The 20,266-nt window shown below is 40.4% G+C and overlaps 1 protein-coding gene across 6 annotated transcripts in view; it reads right to left on the reverse strand.

Annotated features, from left to right (window-relative positions):
• Positions 1-1,095: 1,095 nt before the first annotated feature.
• Positions 1,096-20,266, reverse strand: part of PAPOLG (poly(A) polymerase gamma) — a 43,287-nt gene continuing 24,116 nt past the window's right edge. The window contains exons 20-25 of one of the 6 annotated variants that reach the window (XM_057497182.1): positions 19,890-19,955; positions 19,649-19,705; positions 17,731-17,825; positions 12,586-12,688; positions 2,246-2,455; positions 1,096-1,334 (exon numbers count right to left, since the gene is read on the reverse strand). In XM_057497182.1, the coding sequence (XP_057353165.1) occupies positions 12,640-12,688; positions 17,731-17,825; positions 19,649-19,705; positions 19,890-19,955 (267 nt within the window). In that variant the 3' untranslated portion in view covers positions 1,096-1,334; positions 2,246-2,455; positions 12,586-12,639. The other 5 variants (XM_057497180.1, XM_057497181.1, XM_036926030.2 and 2 more) reach the window with 5 other exon arrangements.

A 20,266-nucleotide genomic window follows, 5' to 3' on the forward strand; every position in this document is an offset into this window, starting at 1 on the left:
GGACCTGTTTAAAATTTTAAGGTATAATTTGCATAGGATTAAGTATAACTCTACAGCTAGAATTTTTATGTAAGTTCACACATTTTAACCTAAGTACACCTGCATAATAATCAGATCAAGGTAGAAAAGAAAAATTCCCTCTAAGTCTCCTCAGTGGTAAACCACTATTCTGTCATCATGGACTAGTTTTGCCTGTTCTTGAACCTCAGATAGGAAATCATTCAGTATATGCTCTTTTGTGTCTGTTTTCTTTCACTCACATTATGTTTTTGCATTTATCCATGTTGTTTTGTGTGGCAGTAACTAGTTCCTTTTTATTGCTGGTAATATTCTATTGTATAAATCCTAATTTATCTGTTCTGTCATTGAAGATTACTTAGATTACTCCCAGTTTTTGGCTATTAAGAATAAAGCTGCTACAAGCATACTTGAACCGGTCTTTTGGTGGACATAAGCACTCATTTCTCTTGGGTAGTTACCTAGGAGTGAAGTTGCTTTAGGCTTGAAGTTTGACTGCAAGAGGTAGATGGGAGTTTATATACAACCATGAGCAAGAAAGGCAGCACTGGGGCAGGATGTCAACAATTACCACCCAGAAGGAAAAGAGTGCCAGGGTGGGGAACTCAGTTGCTGATTCTAGGCTCATGTATTCTCAACAGGTATTACCCCCAAGGAGGCCAAAGTTATTTCTTGGGGCAGCAGAGGTGTGTGAAAAAAATCTTAGATATTACCATGGTTTGTGGCCCTGAGATATGCTGACATACAGTAATGTCACAGGGAGAAGGGTGATTAGGAAAAAAAAGTCTGATGAGGCTTCTTAGTGGGTGATAATGAAAACATCTTGTGAAATATCAGTCTATCTAAACCTGTACATTCTCATATCTCTCAAATCCAGAACGTAAGGAATCATCTTACTTTTTGTCCAAGAAGAGTAGTGAAGGAATAAGCAACTCTACCCGGAGATGCCCAAGGGGAAACACAGTTAAGTTCCTATGTATGTGTTGGGAGGGGTTGGGACTTACAGGGACAAGAACACAATAATACTTTGAAAGGACAAATAAATAATCAGAGTCCACAGAGATCTTGCTCTAATCAACACAGTGGCCAACTGGCCCACTAGGGGAAAAGTTTCTTTTATTAGCTCCTTTGGTTGAGGGAGGAAGTGATGAGTGTCTTCATCGGCCCTGCTGGGCGGCATGTCAGATCAGATCAGATCTTGCATGGAGGAAGCTCAGGAACCACAATTCAACCACCACACTCAAGGCCACCCCAGCACCTCAGCAACCCATTGTTCTTTAACTCATGCGTGATGTTTCCGCCCCAGCAGACCTTTCCTGTGAGTAAATGGAAAGAAAGTAAAAAATCTGGAAGGAATGAATGCATCAAAGAGAAAGCAGACACCATGAATCAAGCCAGGGGGAGACATACAGCCCCTGGACACCAGGCAGGAAGAAGGGGGGCTTTGGAAGAAGCCCTTGTAGTTCTCCTTAACCCATGTTCTCTTTAACCCAGGTTTCCCCTCTGCTTGCTCCTAGGGGATAGTGGTCGGCTGTGAGAAGGGCCACCTAGGCAGTGTACCCCTGTCCCCAGGCACTGCCTCCTGCCATGAATTACACAGGCACTGCCTCCTGCCATGAATTACACACTCTGGCAGTGTAGTGGCCAAAACCACTTAAAACCTGGGTAGCCTTTGTAAGTAGCTTTTCTTATGCTTTCTGTGCCTCAGTCTCCTCATCTGCAAAATGGTGGTGATAATAAGGCTCCTACTCCACAATACTGTGACGGGGATGCAGCTGGGGAATACATGTTAAGTGCTTACAGAGCTTGGCACGCAGTCTCTTCTATATAAGCCTTGGCCTTTACTATTACTTGTGATAACTGATACCTACTCTCAAGCTGCTGCCTTTTAATTTCTTATTCAACTAAAAGGCCAACAGGCAGGTATGAATTTAATATTTGCCTGCTCCTCTCTAGACCTCTAGCAGGGATATTGCTGCTGCCTTGTTTTCCCCTTCCCATGTCTTTCCTACTCAGCAGCCATGCTCCAGAAGGGGGAGAGGGAGATAACCACGGTCCTTTGGGTGGGGGCGGGAAATGTAGCTGAGAGGACATTTTGATTGAGTCACTGTACATTTGGCTCTGCAGGATGAGGTCACAGCACAGCTCAAGCTTAGGTCAAGAAATGGAGCTGCTCTCACATGAGGGATGCCCCAGAGTCATGGAGGTGATGGTGGGCTGTACATACCACATTCTTTTCTTTGCCACATTACTTTGTTAAAAGGGATGTGATGGACTAGACTCATGTATGCACAGGATTGTTTGTCTGGTTCTTGGCTTGACTTTCAGAGGCCCAGCTTATTTGCTCTGTGTCCAAATTCCCAAAGATCCTTTGACCTTTCTGGAAAGCCATGGATGATTTATTCTGAGCATCACTGGTTAAGCTCCCCAGGAAGTACTGCAACATAGATGTGTGAACATACAGTTTATGGGGGTGTGTCCTCAAGATCAACACCTATTGGCAGGGGGTGGAAGAAAACAGGATGGACAAAGGGGAAAGTTGAACTTCAATGCTGGCACCAGAAAGGCTTCAGTCCATGCCACAGGGAGCTCTGAAGCTAAGAAGGTTCTTTAACTTGAGCCTGGGGTGGGCTTTATACCTCACATTGACCACTGGATACAGGCTGCTCTGGAAAAGGGCAGTGGCCTAGTGTGAGGTGGTTCTCTTCAGACCAGAGCAAGCCCTGAAGATGCGGTTGGCAGCTGCTGGCTGCCATCACTCTCAGGAGCTGGGGTAATGAACAGCCCATCCTGAGGGACATCTGGGCAGCCTACCTCAGCATCCACCCCATTGAGCATGGGTGTCAGACCTTTCTGCCTTCTACCACCTGTTCAAATCCTCATTCTAAGCCCTGCAGAGTATAATGATTAAGGGTATAGGTTTTAGGGTCTGACAGACTTATGTTCAAATCCTGTTTCTGCCATTCATTTGACAATATTATAGAGTATATTTCAGGTATTCAAGGTACTAGGAATAAAAAGTGATAAGACACCTGCCTCTGGAGCTTATATTCCATGGGTGGCAGGGAGACAAAGACAATTAAAAAAGAAATACATATATGTATATATATACACAAATGCAATATATATACATATCATATATAAAATATATAATATGTATAAAAGTATTGTGATGTATATTATATATAATGGTAAGTGACATGGAAAAAATTAAGTAGGGTCAGAGGGTAAGGGCAGAGAGGGAGTGCCTTTTTGTTGGAGATCAGGGAAGGCTTTCCTGAGAAGGTGCCACTTGAGCAGACATGTGAAGAGGGCTCGGTGTGGCTGTGTGGAGACCTGGGGGAGTGGGTTTCAGGCTGAGGAACCCAACATAGTGCAAAGGCCCTAAGAAGAGTGTGTGCTGGGAGTGTTCGGGGAGAACCAGGAGGCCAAGGGTAGTGAAGGTGGAGAAGAGGTTTTCCCGAGTAAGAGAGAGAATGAAAGAGATTTATAGGAAATATCCACAACAGTCAAGTCCATGGAGACAGAAAGCAGGTTGCCAGCGTGGGGAGAGAGGAAAGTAGGGCAGTGATGGCTGCAGGGTATAGGATTTCTTTTTGAAATGGTGAGTATCCTAAAATGTATTGAGATAATGGCTGCACAGCTTTGTGAAAATGCTAAATGCCACACAGTTATGCATTTAAGTAGGGAAACTATATGGTATATGAATTATATCTGAAAAAGCTATTTTAAAAATCAGAGCAATGACTGACAGGACCCTGGATCATGCAGGACCTGGCAGGCCATGTGAGAATCTCTGCTTTTGTTATGAGATGGGTGCTACTGGATGGTTTTCAGCGGAAGAGTGAAAGGATTGGATCTATATTTGAAAGAAAGCTCTCTGCCGCTATGTTGAGAATAGGCTGAAGGGGGGCAGGCCTGGAAACAGGCAGCTGGTATAGAGCTTCTTGCAGTAATCCAGGTGAGAGGTGCTGGTGGCTCCCAGCAAGCACTGGTAGCAGGGGAGTAGGCGGCTGCATTTGGACACCCTTTGATGATGGTGTTGACAAGAAGTGCCATAGGATGACGGGTGTGGGTGTGAGAGAGGAGTCCAAGTTTTTAGTCCTAACTGGTAGAGTTGGGTCATCATTTACTAGAATGAAGACAACTGTGGGAGCAACACATTTTAGGAAGGAATCGTGAGTTTATTATAGACAATGTGAAGTCTGAGAGGGCTATTAGAAATAGGTAGTTGGTAATCGTGTCTAGAGTTCAGCATTGGAACAGTCTGGGCTGGAGATGAAATCTGGGAGTTATCAGCGTATTCATGGATTTTAGTCTTGAGACTGGGCAAGACCCTAAGGAGGAGTAGACACCAGTCACAGTCAGGTGTCTGAATCTTTGAGCCTTAGTTCTGGATGATTCTGGAAGATCTGCCTTTCATAGTTGTCATGAGTGTTGGCAAATGCACAGTGAATCAAGTGCTGAGGGGATAATAGTAGCTGTCTTCCACAGCCTTTCATCTCAGAATTCCTCAGGCACTTATTGTCTCTTCAGTGTCTTTGGCCTTATTATTTAACTATTTTATTCAGTTCAGTACTGAGCACTGAATCAGCCACTCTGCTGGGAACATCAGCTACCTACTGATCCTGGCTCACACTTTCTACCCTCTGAGTGCGCACCTTCCAGTGGAGGAATCAGAAAACCCCATCCACCTAGTGATAATATATAGCAGACTCCAGAGCTGCAGCAAGTGCAGTGCTGGCTGGGGCTGGGGGAGGTGTTAACACAGACTGGAGATGTTTGTGCGAGCCTCATTAAGGAAGGCGAACATGAGCTGGAGCTTGAATGTTGAAAATAAATGCGTTGGGGAAAAGATCAGGTAGAAAGGAGGGCAACCCAGGTAGATGTGAAAGACTAGAACTGTACGAGCCCTTTGTGGCTGAAGCATGGTGCTCATGGTGATGGGACAGAAGGAGCTCAGGCTGGCTTGAGTCAGACTGGAGGAGCTGGCAGAGGGCACTCCATTTTGGAAACCCACACCCATGAGCACACATCCATTTAGCAACTCAATGACAGCACAATCTGTATTACCCAGAACTGTTCCCCTCCCAACACAGGCCAGGGGTCTTTTCGTTCTCACTCTTCAGCCCATCACATCAGCTCATCAGCCTCACGGAGACTGCCATTTTCTGCCCATCCAGCCATGACCACCTTCTAACCACCTCTTGTTCCCCTCCTGTGGTTCCATCACTGTAGCCCATCTGTTTCTAGCATCTTTAGCTGGTTGCCTCTTTGGCTTTCTTCTCCAGCATCTTATAAACTCCCAATCCTGGTCATTTCAATCATCTCTTTCTCTTCTATTTTTAGATGTTGAGGTAGCTGGACAACAGTACTTTAAATGTATACTGAAGTAGCTTCAGTGTTGTTGTCACCAGTCTCAGTCAGACCCTTAAGAGTGCTGCTCCATTCCTCCATGAACCCTTAGCTAGTTAAATTTCCCCTCTTCCACCATGGCCATTTCAAAACTTTGTTGCTCTTTTCAACTTGTTCTCAGCACAGAAATGGAAGGCTGTCTAGTATAGTCTCCCTCAAATGTTTGCCTTCCTTGCACACAAACTTATCTACTTACTAGTTACCTATTGCTGCATTCAAACCTTAGTGGCTTAAAATAATATGTATTATCTTAACAGTTTGTGGACTCTGGCTGTGGTTTAGTTGGGAACCTCGCCTTCAAGATGGCACTCAAGCTGTTGGCTGGGGCTGTAGTCATCTCAAGGCTTGACTGGGGCTGAATGATCCTCTTCTAAGGTCGCACATGCGGATCATTACGTAGGGATGCTTTATACCATGGCAGCTGATTTCTCCCAGGGGGAGTGATCCCAGGAAGAGCAAGGCAAGAGTGTGCAAGATGTAAGCCACAGTGTTTTTATAACCCAATATCAGAAATGGTATTCCACCATGAATACAGCATCCTGTTTGTTAGAAGTGAGTCAGTAAGTGCAGGGGCTTGCACAAGGGCGTGAAAACTAGGAGGGAGAGGTCACTGGGCATCATTTGAGAAGCTGCCTACCACCACTTCTGCCTCCTTTCCATGTTCCCACTCCCTGCCTGGGCTAGTTCTTCCACATGTGCTGATGTTTTTTTCCTCTGGATCTAGCTCTATTAAGTATCCAACATTGTTCCATTGGCTTCTCCTCCTCAACCTTGAGGCCTGTTCATAAATCTCCCAAGTTAAAATAAACCTTCCCTCCACCTTGACCTGTGACCCCTGATCTCTCCCTCCTTCCCCTACTGCTCTTCTTGAGAATGTGACCTTTATTCCTTGCATTCGCTTCCACCTTCACAGCGCTGCTCTGCTAAGGTCATCCTAAATGCCACGTCACATGGCTTTCAATCTATCTTTGTCGACTTCTGCAGTATTTAATGCTATTGACTCTCCTCTTTAGTGTCTCTTGCTTTGCTAACTTCATTTTTTCAGCCCTCTCTTTCTTCACTTACCGCTCATCTGAGATTGTCCAGGCTTTGCCCACACTCCTTGGCTTCACTCTGAATTCCCTCATTCAGTACTCCCAGCACCTCTTTGTTCTCATAACTACAGTTGGAGCTGTGAATATTAGTCTTCCAACTGTGAGGTAAAGGAAACAACAACTTCTTGATTTTTGTTTAAGTAAATTCAATCTGACTTTGAGCCCCCATTCTACTGAGCTGGTAGGAAATTAACCTCAGTTGTTGTTGAGTGTTCCCCCTTCCCCCCAGGGGTGTGCCACAGTGGGCTTCTCCTGGGAGGCCCCTCTAGGCAAAGTCATTTGTCTTTGGCTCTGCCTGATCATTACTGAGATATTCTCTGGTCCAGCCACCTGGTCCCTTGATGCTTACAGCAAAGGAATCTTTGGCAAAGTGAATGCTCCTGGGCCTGGCGTCCAGCTTTCCTACCTATACTGATCAACTGCCCTCTTTGAGGACTTGTCACCTCTCCAGCAAGCTGACACATAGCAGCACCCACACCCCAGTCCCTGGGGACCTGCTGGTATTTCCCATCTTCCCAGTCTCACAGTAGAGTCTCTTCTCTTTCCTCTTGAAGCTCTCAAAGCCCTGGCCCCAGGAACACCAAGCACAGATGGCTAGTTTTCACCCTGCTAGAAGGAAAGGAACTACTACAGACCTGACCACCTGCTTGGAATGCAGAAGACGGAAGAGGGCAGCAAACAAACCTTACATTAATATTGTTGGGACTTCGACAGTCATTTCAATAACGTTTGCTTTCTCCCTTGCGCGTTTGTAGGAGATGGGTGGATCAAGCATTTGCTTTATTATTGATAAAGCTGATTGTGGAGACCATGCTTTGGGTCTGCTCCATGTGACTCATTCTACAGACCAAATCACAGCAGTCCCAGGGGAACCACTCAATGCCTGGTGCTACAGATCAAGAAGGAGTGAGCCCCCAGGGGCTGGGCTGCACATGCTCAGTTCCTTCCCCAAGCTGACCAGTTAGATAAACAGCCCCCTTCCTGTTTCTCTAGTAAGAGAACCCCTCTCATGAAGCTGGTTCTCCTGAAAAAATATCTCTAAAGACAACCCTGCCATGCTATGAAATCTGGAGGTCCAGCCAAGGCCTGCCTGGACTCCAAACGGATATTTCCCACTGTCCACTGCAGAGCTCCAGGGGATGAACATGAGGCAGCTCAAATTCAACACAGCCAAATCTGAGTCCATGACCCACTCACACCAACCCTAACCGTGTATTCTCAGAATTGATACATGATGATACAATCTGTATTGTAATGAAAGCGGGAACTGTCCTCTACTTTTCCCCTAAGCTAGCCTGTTAGCAGATCTCATCCATTCGCCTCAGAAGCCTCTCAAAACTTGAGCCCTCTCTGCTGTCTTGGTTTTCTCTTCCAGCATTTCTTAGGTGGACCACAGCAGAAGCCTCGCGGTCTCCCTGCCTCTGCCCTACCTGCCATCTCTTCCATCCACGGGTAGTGGGACTCTGCCTAAATTGCCAGCTGCTTCTTATACCTGTCCCCCAAGTGCATCCAGCATTCCTTTCACACAGCTTTACTACCGTATCCGCTTCCCAGAACCTCCCTCTTCTGCACGTTGGTTTCCTTTGCATTGTTTTCCCCTTTCTCACCTCTTCCACTGTTTGTCTGCCTGGAAAACTCCTAACTGTCCCATAACCCCCATCCCTGAGGTTATTCTTTCCTAACACCATCCCTGCCCAAGCAGAAATAAGGGATCCCTCTGCTGTGCTACCACAGTGCAGCGGAACCAAGATGTCACCAACTTTCCCCCAGTCTGAGAAGTCCTTCAGTGTAGGGACAAATTTCATTCTTGTTTGCATCCTGGGTGCCTAACTCAATGTCTTGTGAATGTTAGGGGCTCAATAAATGTTTATGAAATGAATGATCCCATGGCTACTATTCTTCCATTGGCCGCATCAACTTAACCTTGTCGAACGATTCTCATCCTTTCTTCCCTCCTTCCCCAGCCCCTTCACCTGGTGACACTGGTGCAGCTAACTGGCTCAGAGCTCCCAGGGAATTTGATGGTGCTTCCCCTCTGTGTGCTCCGTGGAGGCAGGCACCGCGGGTGTCTTGTCTCTGCAGGCAGTGAGTGGGCCTTGTTGAAAGAGTGGCTGCTTTGTGCAACCTCAGGGCCTCCTGTAAATCAGACTCAATCGCCTTCACTTCCTGTGCTCAGGGAGATTAGATACTGCCTAATCAACGCCAATTTTTTTTTTCTTAATATTTGAAACTACCAAGTAACAGACCATCCTAGTGGGTGGCTTTCAGAAATCCCCTCTTTTCTGGTGTTTAACTTCTTGTTTCAAGAAACCAATCTATTTGGAAAGAACCTGTACTTAAGATGTTCTTTGAACTGCTGTGAAGCTCTGGCAGGAAGTGACTTGGGATCTGGGTTAGACAGTCTTGTCTCACTCCCAGGAGAGGTGGGAGGTAATGAGGTCTAGGCACATCTGGGTATGGGTGTTGCTTTAGATCATTGCTGTGGCCATTTCTCCATGTGTGGCCATTTCTACAGATGTAGTCTGATCTGAAACCAGAGGATGCTTGGGGTAAGCCGTGAGCATCTATTGCACATTGGTGATGTGTGCTCTGCGAGGAGTGCTGGGACTCCTGGGCTGGCAGAGTGCACCTGACAGGCTTTTTCATCGCAGCCTGTTGTAACCTTCAAGTACACTGGAGAACAAGTTGGTGGAGCTCTATATGAATGAAAGGAGTCTTACACATTTTCTCTAAGTAAAACATCTGTCCTGAGAAGTACGTTTGGAGGGGGCTTGGTGGCAGGACAGGGACCACTTCTTTCCACATCACTGCATGGCAGGTAGAGATTTCTTACTTTCAGGGTGGGGAGAGACATTGGACTTCTTCCCTGATTCTTCTGATGTGTTTTTAGGAGAAGGGGATGCCCATTATGGTCCTGCGTAGTTCATGATGTGCTATTTTGTATAACCCTCATAATGCCTCAGTGTTATTTATTGAACTCCACTATGTGCCAGGATCTTCTGGATTGTCTCTCTTAATCCATTTAGCAACTCTTTGAGGTAAATTCTGTTATTATAATCATCATTTTTCAGAAGAGAAAACTGAGGCACAGAGAAATTAAGTAATTTCTGTAATTTCTTACAGTCATTCATTCAGAGCTGGGACTTGAGCCTAGGGGTCTGACTACAGAGCCTCTTAACCATGTCACTGTACTCCTATGAAACAGGTATTGATAGTCTCACTTTATAGATTAGTAATGTGGAACCCAAAGGTTAAGCAACTTGCCCAAGGTCCTGCGAGTGGTAAGCAATGTGGCTGAGGTCTTTCTGTTCCCAAGCCTGCAACATTCTGTTGCTGTGTGCTGGCTAGATAGGGGATCTACTAGTTTAAAATATAAGTTCTACACGTAGAGAAAAAAGTCATCTCCTCCCTTCCTCTTCCCCATTTCTGATTTCTACCCCCTAGAAGTAATTAGTTTCAACATTCAAAGACTTTTCTATTATTTATTCCTAGTTCCTATTTACTTTTCTCCTATTATTTCCAAATAACATGCTTACACTATTCCAGACTTTCCAGTTTTAGATATTTTCTTACTACTACTGAAGAGGGGGATTTCACTCTCCTACCCTGCTCTCCCTCCCCGCAACCCACACTCCCAGTATAGTTACAGTTTGGGGTTAAATACTTTCTACTTACATTATCATAACTGAATAATCACAGCTGAACCATGTGGTATACTGTAGTTTTATTTCCTTTTTATTTAGCTTTTTATTTCCCTTAAACTAATGTGTTGTTTTAAAAAATTTACTTGATTGTTCTCAAACTTTGACAGAAATGTTAATATTCTTTCACTCTGATCATTCATGTCAGGTAAACCTTCATTTTCATTTTTTTTCCCTTGGCATATTTCTCCTGGATCCCTTTTCTTCTTGTTCCAACCTAGACTGATGGCTAAGGAATACTACATAGCTGTTATTCTGGGAGGTTAACTGTCTGTCCATCCTGTTTGAGGAGCCCTGCCAATCTTTTGGAATGCTTTCCTGCCACAGCTTCCCTGTGAGATTTGAAGGGCAAGTGTATCAGATGGGAGAAAGCAAAACACAGGGGGGTTGACTGTCAGTTAAAATTACACAGATGTAGGTGGCAGAGCTGGGCTTGAACTGGCCTTTCCTGACTCTTAGCCTTGGGCTCTCTGCAGGAGGCCACAGTGCCCCTGAAGCCTGGCCAAAGTGACCACTGATGCTGCTGGCCAGGCTAACCTCAAAAGTTCCAGACCCCATGGATGAATTCAGGGTGGCAGGGATTTGATCCATAGCTCCATCTAACTTCTTTCATAAATGGGAGATATGGTTGAGTAGTAACCTTTGAATCATACTTCTGAGTCTGCCAAGTAATAGTTACGCAGTTTGGAGCTGGTCATATAATCTAAGCTTCAATTTCCTCTTTTGTAAAATAATAACAGTGCTACTTCTAGGATCTTTGTAAGGATTAAGTGTAATAATGCTTTAGAAGGCATATCCTAAATGCTTAGTAAATGTTGAACGCTTTTGTAATTATGGTCTAGAATTCTTAGGAGATAGTAATACTTTTACAATTGGACCCCAATTCTCTAGTATTCTTGAGTTCCTGGACCACGTTAGGCTATTATATGACAGCTGTGTATAATAAAAATCTTCTAAATGAGTAATTCATGCATCTCACTTGAGCAACTCTTGGTCAATATGATATGTCTGCCATTCTTCATTTACCTCTTGTCCACCTTCTGGGGATTGATGATATCCCTTGGGCAGCCAAGGTCAACTGACCAATACTAAAATAAACATCCAAATATCCAGTTCTTCTTTGCTGATTTTGACTTTTACATTTTTCCCATTATTATCAATTCATGCAAAGATTTAAGTTTTGGGGGTAAGATTTTTCCTTGGGAGAAAAGAGTATCTATACTTCCTTTTTCTCCCATACACTTCATACTACTCTCCAATGCCATTTACTGTAACAGTTTGCATTCTAGAATAGACAGAGTGAATACAAAAAGGTGATCCAAGTTTGAGATGAAACTTCTGGGGACAGAATGTCTAGTGCAGTGTATTTCAAACTGTAGGTCATGACTCAGGAAAGGCTGTGCAATTGCCTTAGTGAAATCATAGCTAGCATTTGAAACAAAGAAAACAAAACATCAACCTGTATCACATAGTAAGGAAGGCATTTTTTTTTAATTGAAGTATCATTGATATACAATCTTGGTTTCAAATGTACACAGAGTGGTTCAACAGTTACTCATATTATTAAATCCTCACCCCCACTAGTGTGGTTACTATCAATGTAAAAAGATACTACAGAATCATTGACTATATTCTCCATGCTGTAGTATCATCCCTGTTATGAACTTACTGTGACTGTGAATTATTGTGCCCCTTTGTTTCCCTCCCTTACCCCCACCAGTCCCAAACCCTCCCCCTTGGTAACCACTAGTCACCTCTCAGTGTCTGAGTCTACTGCTGTTCTGTTCCTTGTTTTGCTTTGTTTCTATATTCCACAAAAAAGTGAAACCATATGGTATGTCTTTCTCTGCCTGGCATATTTCACTGAGCATTAATACCTGCTACATCCATCCATGTTGTTGCAAATGGCAGAATTTCTTTTCTTTTTATGGCTGAATAATATTTTGTTGTATATATGTACTTATTTATCCATTCACCTATCGATGGACACTTAGGTTGCTTCCGTATCTTGGCTATTGCAAATAGTGTGGTGATAAATATAGGGGTACATATGTCTTTTCGAATTAGGGATTTTTTCTTCAGGTAAATTCCTAGAAGTGGAATTACTGGATCGAATGGTATTCCTATTTTTAGTTTGAGGAACCTCCATACTGCTTCCACAGTGGTTGCACCAATTAACAGTCCCACCAACAGTGTAGGAGGGTTCCTGGAAGGCACTGCTTTATGAAATGTTTTAATTATGTATGTGGTATATACACATGTAAATTATGTATACACACAGCCATGTATATATGTACTACCTTGCAATATAAAATGTATTGCTAAGTGTTAGAGTTGAAAAAGTTTGGAAAACATACCTTAACCATCTTCATGTTGTAGAAGTTTGAAGAACATGTCTCAGTGATTTTTCACTAGTTCTGTTTGCCTCTTAGTCCCTTCAAGCTTCTCTTCCAGATAATCCTACTTAATTAAAAAAAAAAATCAAAACCACATAAGGCTCATGCATTTTCCTCTTGATCATTTTCTGGGTACCTACACAACAGATTCTTAAAGGTTACTACTCTCAGACCTACAACCTTGTCAGGTGAAACAAAGAGGTAAACTGAACGTTACATATGTAGAATTGAAATGTTAAATAAGGTAATGTAACACATTAAGAAGGTGGGATGATGCACTCTGGCCAGGTTATCATGGAAGGCTTTATGCAGCCATTAGGCCCCAAATGTCAATAATCAGATTGGCAAGGAAGGGTTTTGAGTTTTGTCTTTTTAAGGACTAATAAGTAAAAGTTTGGCTAGATAGAACTATCATAAAAGATAGTTTTTAGAACATGTGTGTTTTAAAAGCAGTAAATTATATTTCGCCCTTAATAAACCTTAACACATTTGGATCCACAGTCTGTTATGATGTTCATTTACTTTAAATAACACATTTCAGCATAGTGTGATAATTGTGTTAAAGTCCTATCCTAGGAGTGGTGAGTTATCCTAATCAGAAATTCACACTCCAGAGATAGTCAGATGGTCTTCCAATCAGGGAGACACTTCACAAGTCACTCCTAGAAGCCGTTTTACTCATAGCTCAGTCAACACAGAGGTTTTGCTAACTAGCTTAATAAAATGTCAAATGTATTTCCATTGGTGCCATGAATGGCTTACTAATCTTATGTAGACACAGGCTCTTGTGAATTACTAGTATTCAAAATATGTCAATTGGCTAAGAACAAGTCACTGTTCATTAACTAGAATGTAACAAGCTCTGTAACTTGTACTTCTGTAGATAGGACCCAGTTCTGATTGCTAAATCCAAGACCCTCTGTCCAGCCATTAGTAGAGGATTCTGATGGCCTGATGTTGATTAAAACGGTGACAGAATTTTGCCCCCAGTATGTGAGGCAGAAGCTACTTTTGTACTACTGCTTGCTAGTAAAAGTTTCATAAGCAATTCTGAGACAGACTATGACCTTTGCTTTCATATTTCATCAGGTAGTGGATACTATTACCTGCCAAAAAGGGTCTGAGTTGTAAACGACAAGACTAGCTCTCAGCTTGAAACTAAAGATGTCTGGTACTTTTTGAGTTACTCCCAAATAATACGAATCATTAACACCTATTTATCAAAGCAAGTTTATTTGATTTCTTATTCCAGACAGGTAATGAGACTTCTGTGTACAGCTAAGAAGACAATCCAAATAAAAGGCAGGAAAAATATAACTACACAGCTATCCAGAACGGACAAACAGCTGCATTCATTTTACATTAACACTGTGGAGTGATGTAGCACCATTTACCTCAAAGATATCCTAAATACTTTATAAGGTGACTATGTAGGTCTTTGTTAAAATTAAGCAGCAGCTTAAAAACTATAGCAAACCTAATGATAATCTTATGTTCAACTGACTTCAAATATAAAATTATACCAGAAAAATTATTTCGGGAAAAAAAAGTGGGGAATCTGTTAAGGATTTGACCTTGTACAATTCTTTAAAAAATTCCTAAGGCAATAGTTACCATTATTGAGACTGGTTTTTCTTCCATTATCTGTACTATTTGGTACTATCATCATGAGCTAAATTACAAGCTTTGGGAGATTTAATGGGTAGTTATTTATTAAACACACACAACTTTTAAAGAACTATTCTATTTATTGGTCTGTTCAGTCTGTCCTGTTCAGAACGACAAACATGGAGGAGCCAAGACAGAACTTTATTGCTACTGAAACCAAAGAATTAGGATCTTTAATGACAGACTCTTTTACCATTTCTAATGATCATTCTCTTCTTTGATCAATCTTAGATTGAAATTTGTTGACTAGTTTGACCTTTTAAGAAATCTAAGTTAACATAAGGACATTTATAAATCCAATAGTAAGCATTTTTCTAAATACTGATAGTTTCATCTGAAATATATATATATAAATTTGGAGAGAAATTTGGTGTTCCAGAGTCCTCCATCAGCCCACTTTTAAGAGTCACAGTACATTTTCAGAAATATACCACAAAAAAATCTTAAGGAAAAAAATTCTGAGTCCAGGATATTCAATCCTGGAAAGCTGTGGTTCCTAACACTTTACTATTAGGGTCTTGAACCACTTTGAGAAGCTGATGAAAACTCCTCCCAGAAAATACATATAAACAAAAACTTTTAATATATTTGGTAGAATTTCCTAGGGTCCATAACTGCCAAGTTAGGAATTCCTATTTCAAAGCTGCAGGACACAGTGGAAAATAAGCCCATTTCAAACACTGCTTGTTTTCACTTCATTGCTATTAAAGTAAGCATTTTAATGTTAAGTAAATTCCTGCCTTAAGACAGTTACTCATACTGTAAGCACAAGTCTTTTAAAATTCATTCTTTTGCCCCAATTTTACAAGGTTTTAAGCCATGTACCCTGTCTCAAATTAGTGAAGTCCCTAAGGTTTAAGCTAGCAGATAATTGTTTTCCTTTAATATATACTGTTCTTCAGAGCCAGTCACTTTTAAAAAATGAGATTAAAAAATCTAATACCCTTGTGAAAATGAACATGCATCTATCTTCATACTGGTGAACAGATTACCTGACTTTATAAAATACATTTCTAGGTATAACTTCACACTTGAAACCAAACACATTTACTCAGTGCCTGACCATCCCTTCCCATCCCAGATCATACCTCCCCCAGCTTTTACTTGCTTGGAATCAGCACAGTGGAGGTCTCCCACTATGGTAACAAGATGTACCACATGTTCTACCTACTGTTCAGGTTAGAAAGCACTTCACTTCTGACCAAACCGTCTCAGAGTCTTGAGGAGTCTAACGCTGAACCATTGGCTGTCTTAACCCCATGATGGATGGACACTTAAACAAGAGAAATGACTAAAGTACAAGAGTAAAGTCTATTATTTTCTTATTAAAGAAGAACTCCACCAGTCACTCCTAAGAATCTGTTTATGTAACAGGGTAAACATATATATATATATATATATAGGGAATTCTTGAGAGATTTTGAGGACTGATGATAACAAGGGGATAATAGCTAGATATTAAATACAGGAATGTGAACACATCACATATATAAAATTTAAATCTCTTACTGAAGAATTTTTCCAAGGATGAAGTCAGGTGACAGATATTCAGTCCTTCCATAATCATTCACTTGTGCCCAAATGGAGTATTTATAGAACAAATCTCAAAATATTTGAATAAAGCTTTGCCAAGGAAACTAAAACTTTGTTATCGGATTTCATTCTTGTCTTCCGCTATGTAAAAAGTGAATAATGGAACAATCATTAATTTTTCCTTGCTCTTCTTTACTTTGAAGCAGCTTTCCTTTGTAAAAGTTGAACACTAGAATTTCCATTTCAGACACAAAGGGAGGTCAGGGAACAGGGGTGGGGAAAGAAGGATATTGCTCTCTGACAATCAGAATTCAAGTATTTCAAAACTGTAAAAGGCTTGCAAGAGAAAAGGGACTTCTCTTACTTCTTGCTGACTGGCATCTTCATGAGCCCTGTAAGATACACAACAAAGTATTTTCCCTGCAGTATTTAATGTACCATTTGTGTCTATCCTACCAAATCTATTAAGTGCTGAATGAAAGCTGAAGAAGGTAATATAAACCAGCATTCCTGGCCATGCAATCTATATATTTTCACTTTAAGAATAACTCAAGCATAAACCATATTTAAAAAATTAAGACTAAAGAGAGACAGTAAAGGTTTTAAAGTTTTCTCTTTGAAAAGATGGTATCTTACAGTACATACAAAAATACTCTGAAAATACATACGACTTCATTTACAAAACACTGAATCAACATATTACAAGAATTACATGGTTATGGATTTTAATAAACTGAGCATGCGTTCATGAAACTTAAAAAATATTAAGAAATGCACTGAAAAAAAGCAGTGTAAAAAAAGATAACTCATATAATTAAATAAAAATTACAAAGGTCCTGAGCCAATTAATGGTAACAATGTCATTCAAAAATGCCTTTAGATTTCAATAAAATCCACTGCTTATTTCTGCATGCCTAGTCCATGAAGACACTGTTTGAAGTTGTGGGGTAAGTAATGATCAGGAATTATCATGCCAAGTTAATTTTACACCTCAAAAATACAAGTTTGCCATACTTTAAGGTATCTTATTGTTGATGCTGGAATGACTTGCTCCTCAGTAAAAAATACCAGTTAATTAACATTAACAAGAATGGTATGAGACTGGATATGTAACAATTTCATCACTCATATACTGACTTTCAGTATCTTGGTTCTACTTTGATTCTTAATAAAGATGCATTTCATAGGCCTCCATAGGAGGCAAAATATAGAGAATTTATGGTGCCCAACTCTTATGTAATCACTGGACTAATCCTCCCTGGTAACTATGCAACATTTGGATAGAAAGGCACAAAAAAATAAAAGTTTAAATACTCCCATGTGCCAATCTGGAAAAAAATAATTTAAATCAACACAACAGATAATAAGTACATGTACATAAATGGAAAAGCAGAAAAGATTCCTCACACTCATTTACCTCAAGTTGCACAAAGTGGCTTCAATGCTAAAGTAAATGTGTTAACATTTGGAAAATTACAAGACAACTTTTTTTTGTTTTCAACTTTTTTCAGTTCTATACAATGATTACAACATAAGACTTAAAAAAAAAAAAAGTTCAGGACTTCTTTTATCAGTGTCCAAAGAGCCAAGAACTGGCTCCCACAATAGAGAAACAAGCATCGAAAGTTAAGGCAGTAAAACCTCCAATACAAAGCTGTAATACTGCAGGTGACGATTTGATAGCAGGTGATCCTCAGAGGAGTGTGTGTAGCAATCAGCGAGAGAATGCTACAGCATCTGCAGGTCAAAGTGTGAATGTTCAAAAACCACTTCAAGGTTGTTGGGCTGATGACTGTAACTTTCACCTTACTTTATATGACAGCCACTTCTATTTTAAAAAGAGTGGCTGCATCTATGCCACTAAATGATTGCATATTCACTTAAGTAAGGAGGCACTGCTTTTACCGATTAAGTGTTAGTCGGATGGAATTTTTGATGACCCGGATGTTATTTGCTGGAACTGGAGATGAAGAATCTGGTAGTTCTTTACTGAGCAGTCTCTATTACAAAAAGAGAAACAAAGAAGGAAAAGCAAATATATATAATAAAGGCCCAACAAGTAAATCAGCCACAAAACTCTTTTAAGTTTTTCTCTAAATCCCTTAGGTTCCTAAATATCTAAGTATGTTTTGAATATTTTCTCCCAGTGTTCACAGGCACTTCTTGTTCTGGGGACTTTTTTTAAACAATCACAGGTGAAAAGCAGAAGGCTGGGGAAGGGTAGACATGGGAGGAGTCTTAGAGCAGTAAAACCACCAATGCAAAGCTGTAATACTGCAGATGACAATTTGATAGCAGGTGATCCTCAGAGAAGGTATCCTCAGAAAGGACTCTGTTAAATCAATCACCACTCCTGGACTGAGAAACGCATACTAAACACAGTCCTCAAAATCAGGCAATGGCAGAGAAGTAGCAAGAGCACGGTCACTAAACAGGAGACTCTTGGGGTATAAGGTGAAGAATGAGCATGTGTTACAGAGGAAAACTGGATATCCAGTTCCACCCCTCAATTAGTTTCCGTAATACTTTCATGGAGAAGAGCACCTGTAATCTAACTTGTGAGATACTTAGAAGTTTTCAGGCAAACTGACTTTGTAGTCAGGCTAATTTCAGTGATAGTAAAACTTAGGGACATCTGTATGAGGGCTTTGAGGACACTGAAGATTATTATATAATTAAGGCAAAGCCTAAGAAATTGAGAAAGCGGACCCACAAAATACAGACAGTTGTGTGATGGAAAACAGAATGTTAGCTTCTTGTCAAGAGATTATTGCAAGAGTTAACTCTGCTCTTGTGTTTCCTTGGCTAAACAAGTATCTGTATCATACCTACATCCGTTCAGAACAACATGAGAAATCTCAGACAGACATAAAAGTATAGAACAGGACAATGAAGACTTAGATGCCACAACCAAGTCTCAAACATTATTAAAATCTTGCCACATTTGTTTTGTTTATATCCTTACCTTTGTACTTGAAATATTTTAAAGGAAAACCCAGATAAGCCATTTCATGCTTTTAATACTTCAATATCCATCTCAAATTTTCTTTCATTATCACATAATATAATTATATACCCATATTTTTGTAAACCACTTATGTTAAAAGAAATTTTGTAAATATCACCTAATAGAAAGCATGACACTGTTTTGCTTTGTAATGGTCAATACATCCTGGGATACCTGGCAGGGTAACAGCCAATTTGATGACAGGCATTTTATTCTTTAATGGGTGAAAGTACACCATTTGGTTCACTGTAAACTCTCAAGGGCTTTCTCTGATTTACAAAAGGCTGATAATTTTGAGTGCTTGCTTATTAGTTTGTCATGCTTAATAATACTGTATTTTTAGTTTTAATGGTAATTCTTTGAAAAATAAATGTTTTAATTGAGATTTGGGGCTCTTTCGCTCATGTTTTAAAGGTATCTATTACAGAACCAGTACTTTTCCATTCTTCCAAAATATTAATAATGGTTCCTAACAAATCTAATTTTGACAGTAAGGAAGTGATGCACAAAAGATATACTAACAAGTAGTGGCTGAGCACTGAACTTCTTCTTTACAAATAAGTAAAAAATAAAGGTTGAACACAATCTGAATAAATCATGAAGTCTTAAACTACTCCTTTTTCTAGACTTTTAAGGTACATACATTTACAACCATATATTTTGCTGTTTCAATCCCTAAGTCCCAACTATACTGTTGATTCTTGACAACAGGAACAAGATCTTATTACCCTTTTCCTTCTTGTAGTGCTAGAGTCTTAATAAGCTTTTTGTACCTGTAGATTACCTATGTTCTTTACTTATGAATAAGGCTGTTACCTTTTTGCGTGATGTATCAATAGTAGGAATTGGCATACACTCTCCTCCAATGGCATCCTAAAAATACAAGAATTATATACAAGTGAGAGCTTTCTTTTCTATATGCAAAAAACTTATTGCTACACGAAGTAAAACAACCAAAACTTGACAGATCTAATCTGATCTGCTTTCAAGTGTAGAACTTTTCCTGATACAGTTCTTTAAAAGTAAACATTCTGAAGCACACTATTACTGTATTTACCACTGATTTTCTTTTTCTGTCTTCAGCAGCACGTGATTCCTTAAATGTTGATTCCAGTCGAATAAACTAAAATATAAACATTAAAATGAGTTGCTATTATTACCACACAAATCTTCACACATACAAAACCATACAAATCTATATAAACTGAGAAACTAGTGGTGCTTAGGCTATCATCAGAACTACTAAAACGGGGGATGGTAAGAGAAGAGAATTTAAATTAGATTGAACTCAGCTGCCATTCTTTATTTCTACAGTTTGAGTGATTTTTTTGGTTAAATCAATTCAAATCATAACAAATAAAATAGTTTTACCACCACCTACTGGAGGCAGAAGGGATCAACATTATAACACAATTAAATATGATTATTTAGTTA

The sequence above is a fragment of the Manis pentadactyla genome, chromosome 2, assembly GCF_030020395.1.
Source record: "Manis pentadactyla isolate mManPen7 chromosome 2, mManPen7.hap1, whole genome shotgun sequence".
NCBI classification, from domain to species: domain Eukaryota; kingdom Metazoa; phylum Chordata; class Mammalia; order Pholidota; family Manidae; genus Manis; species Manis pentadactyla.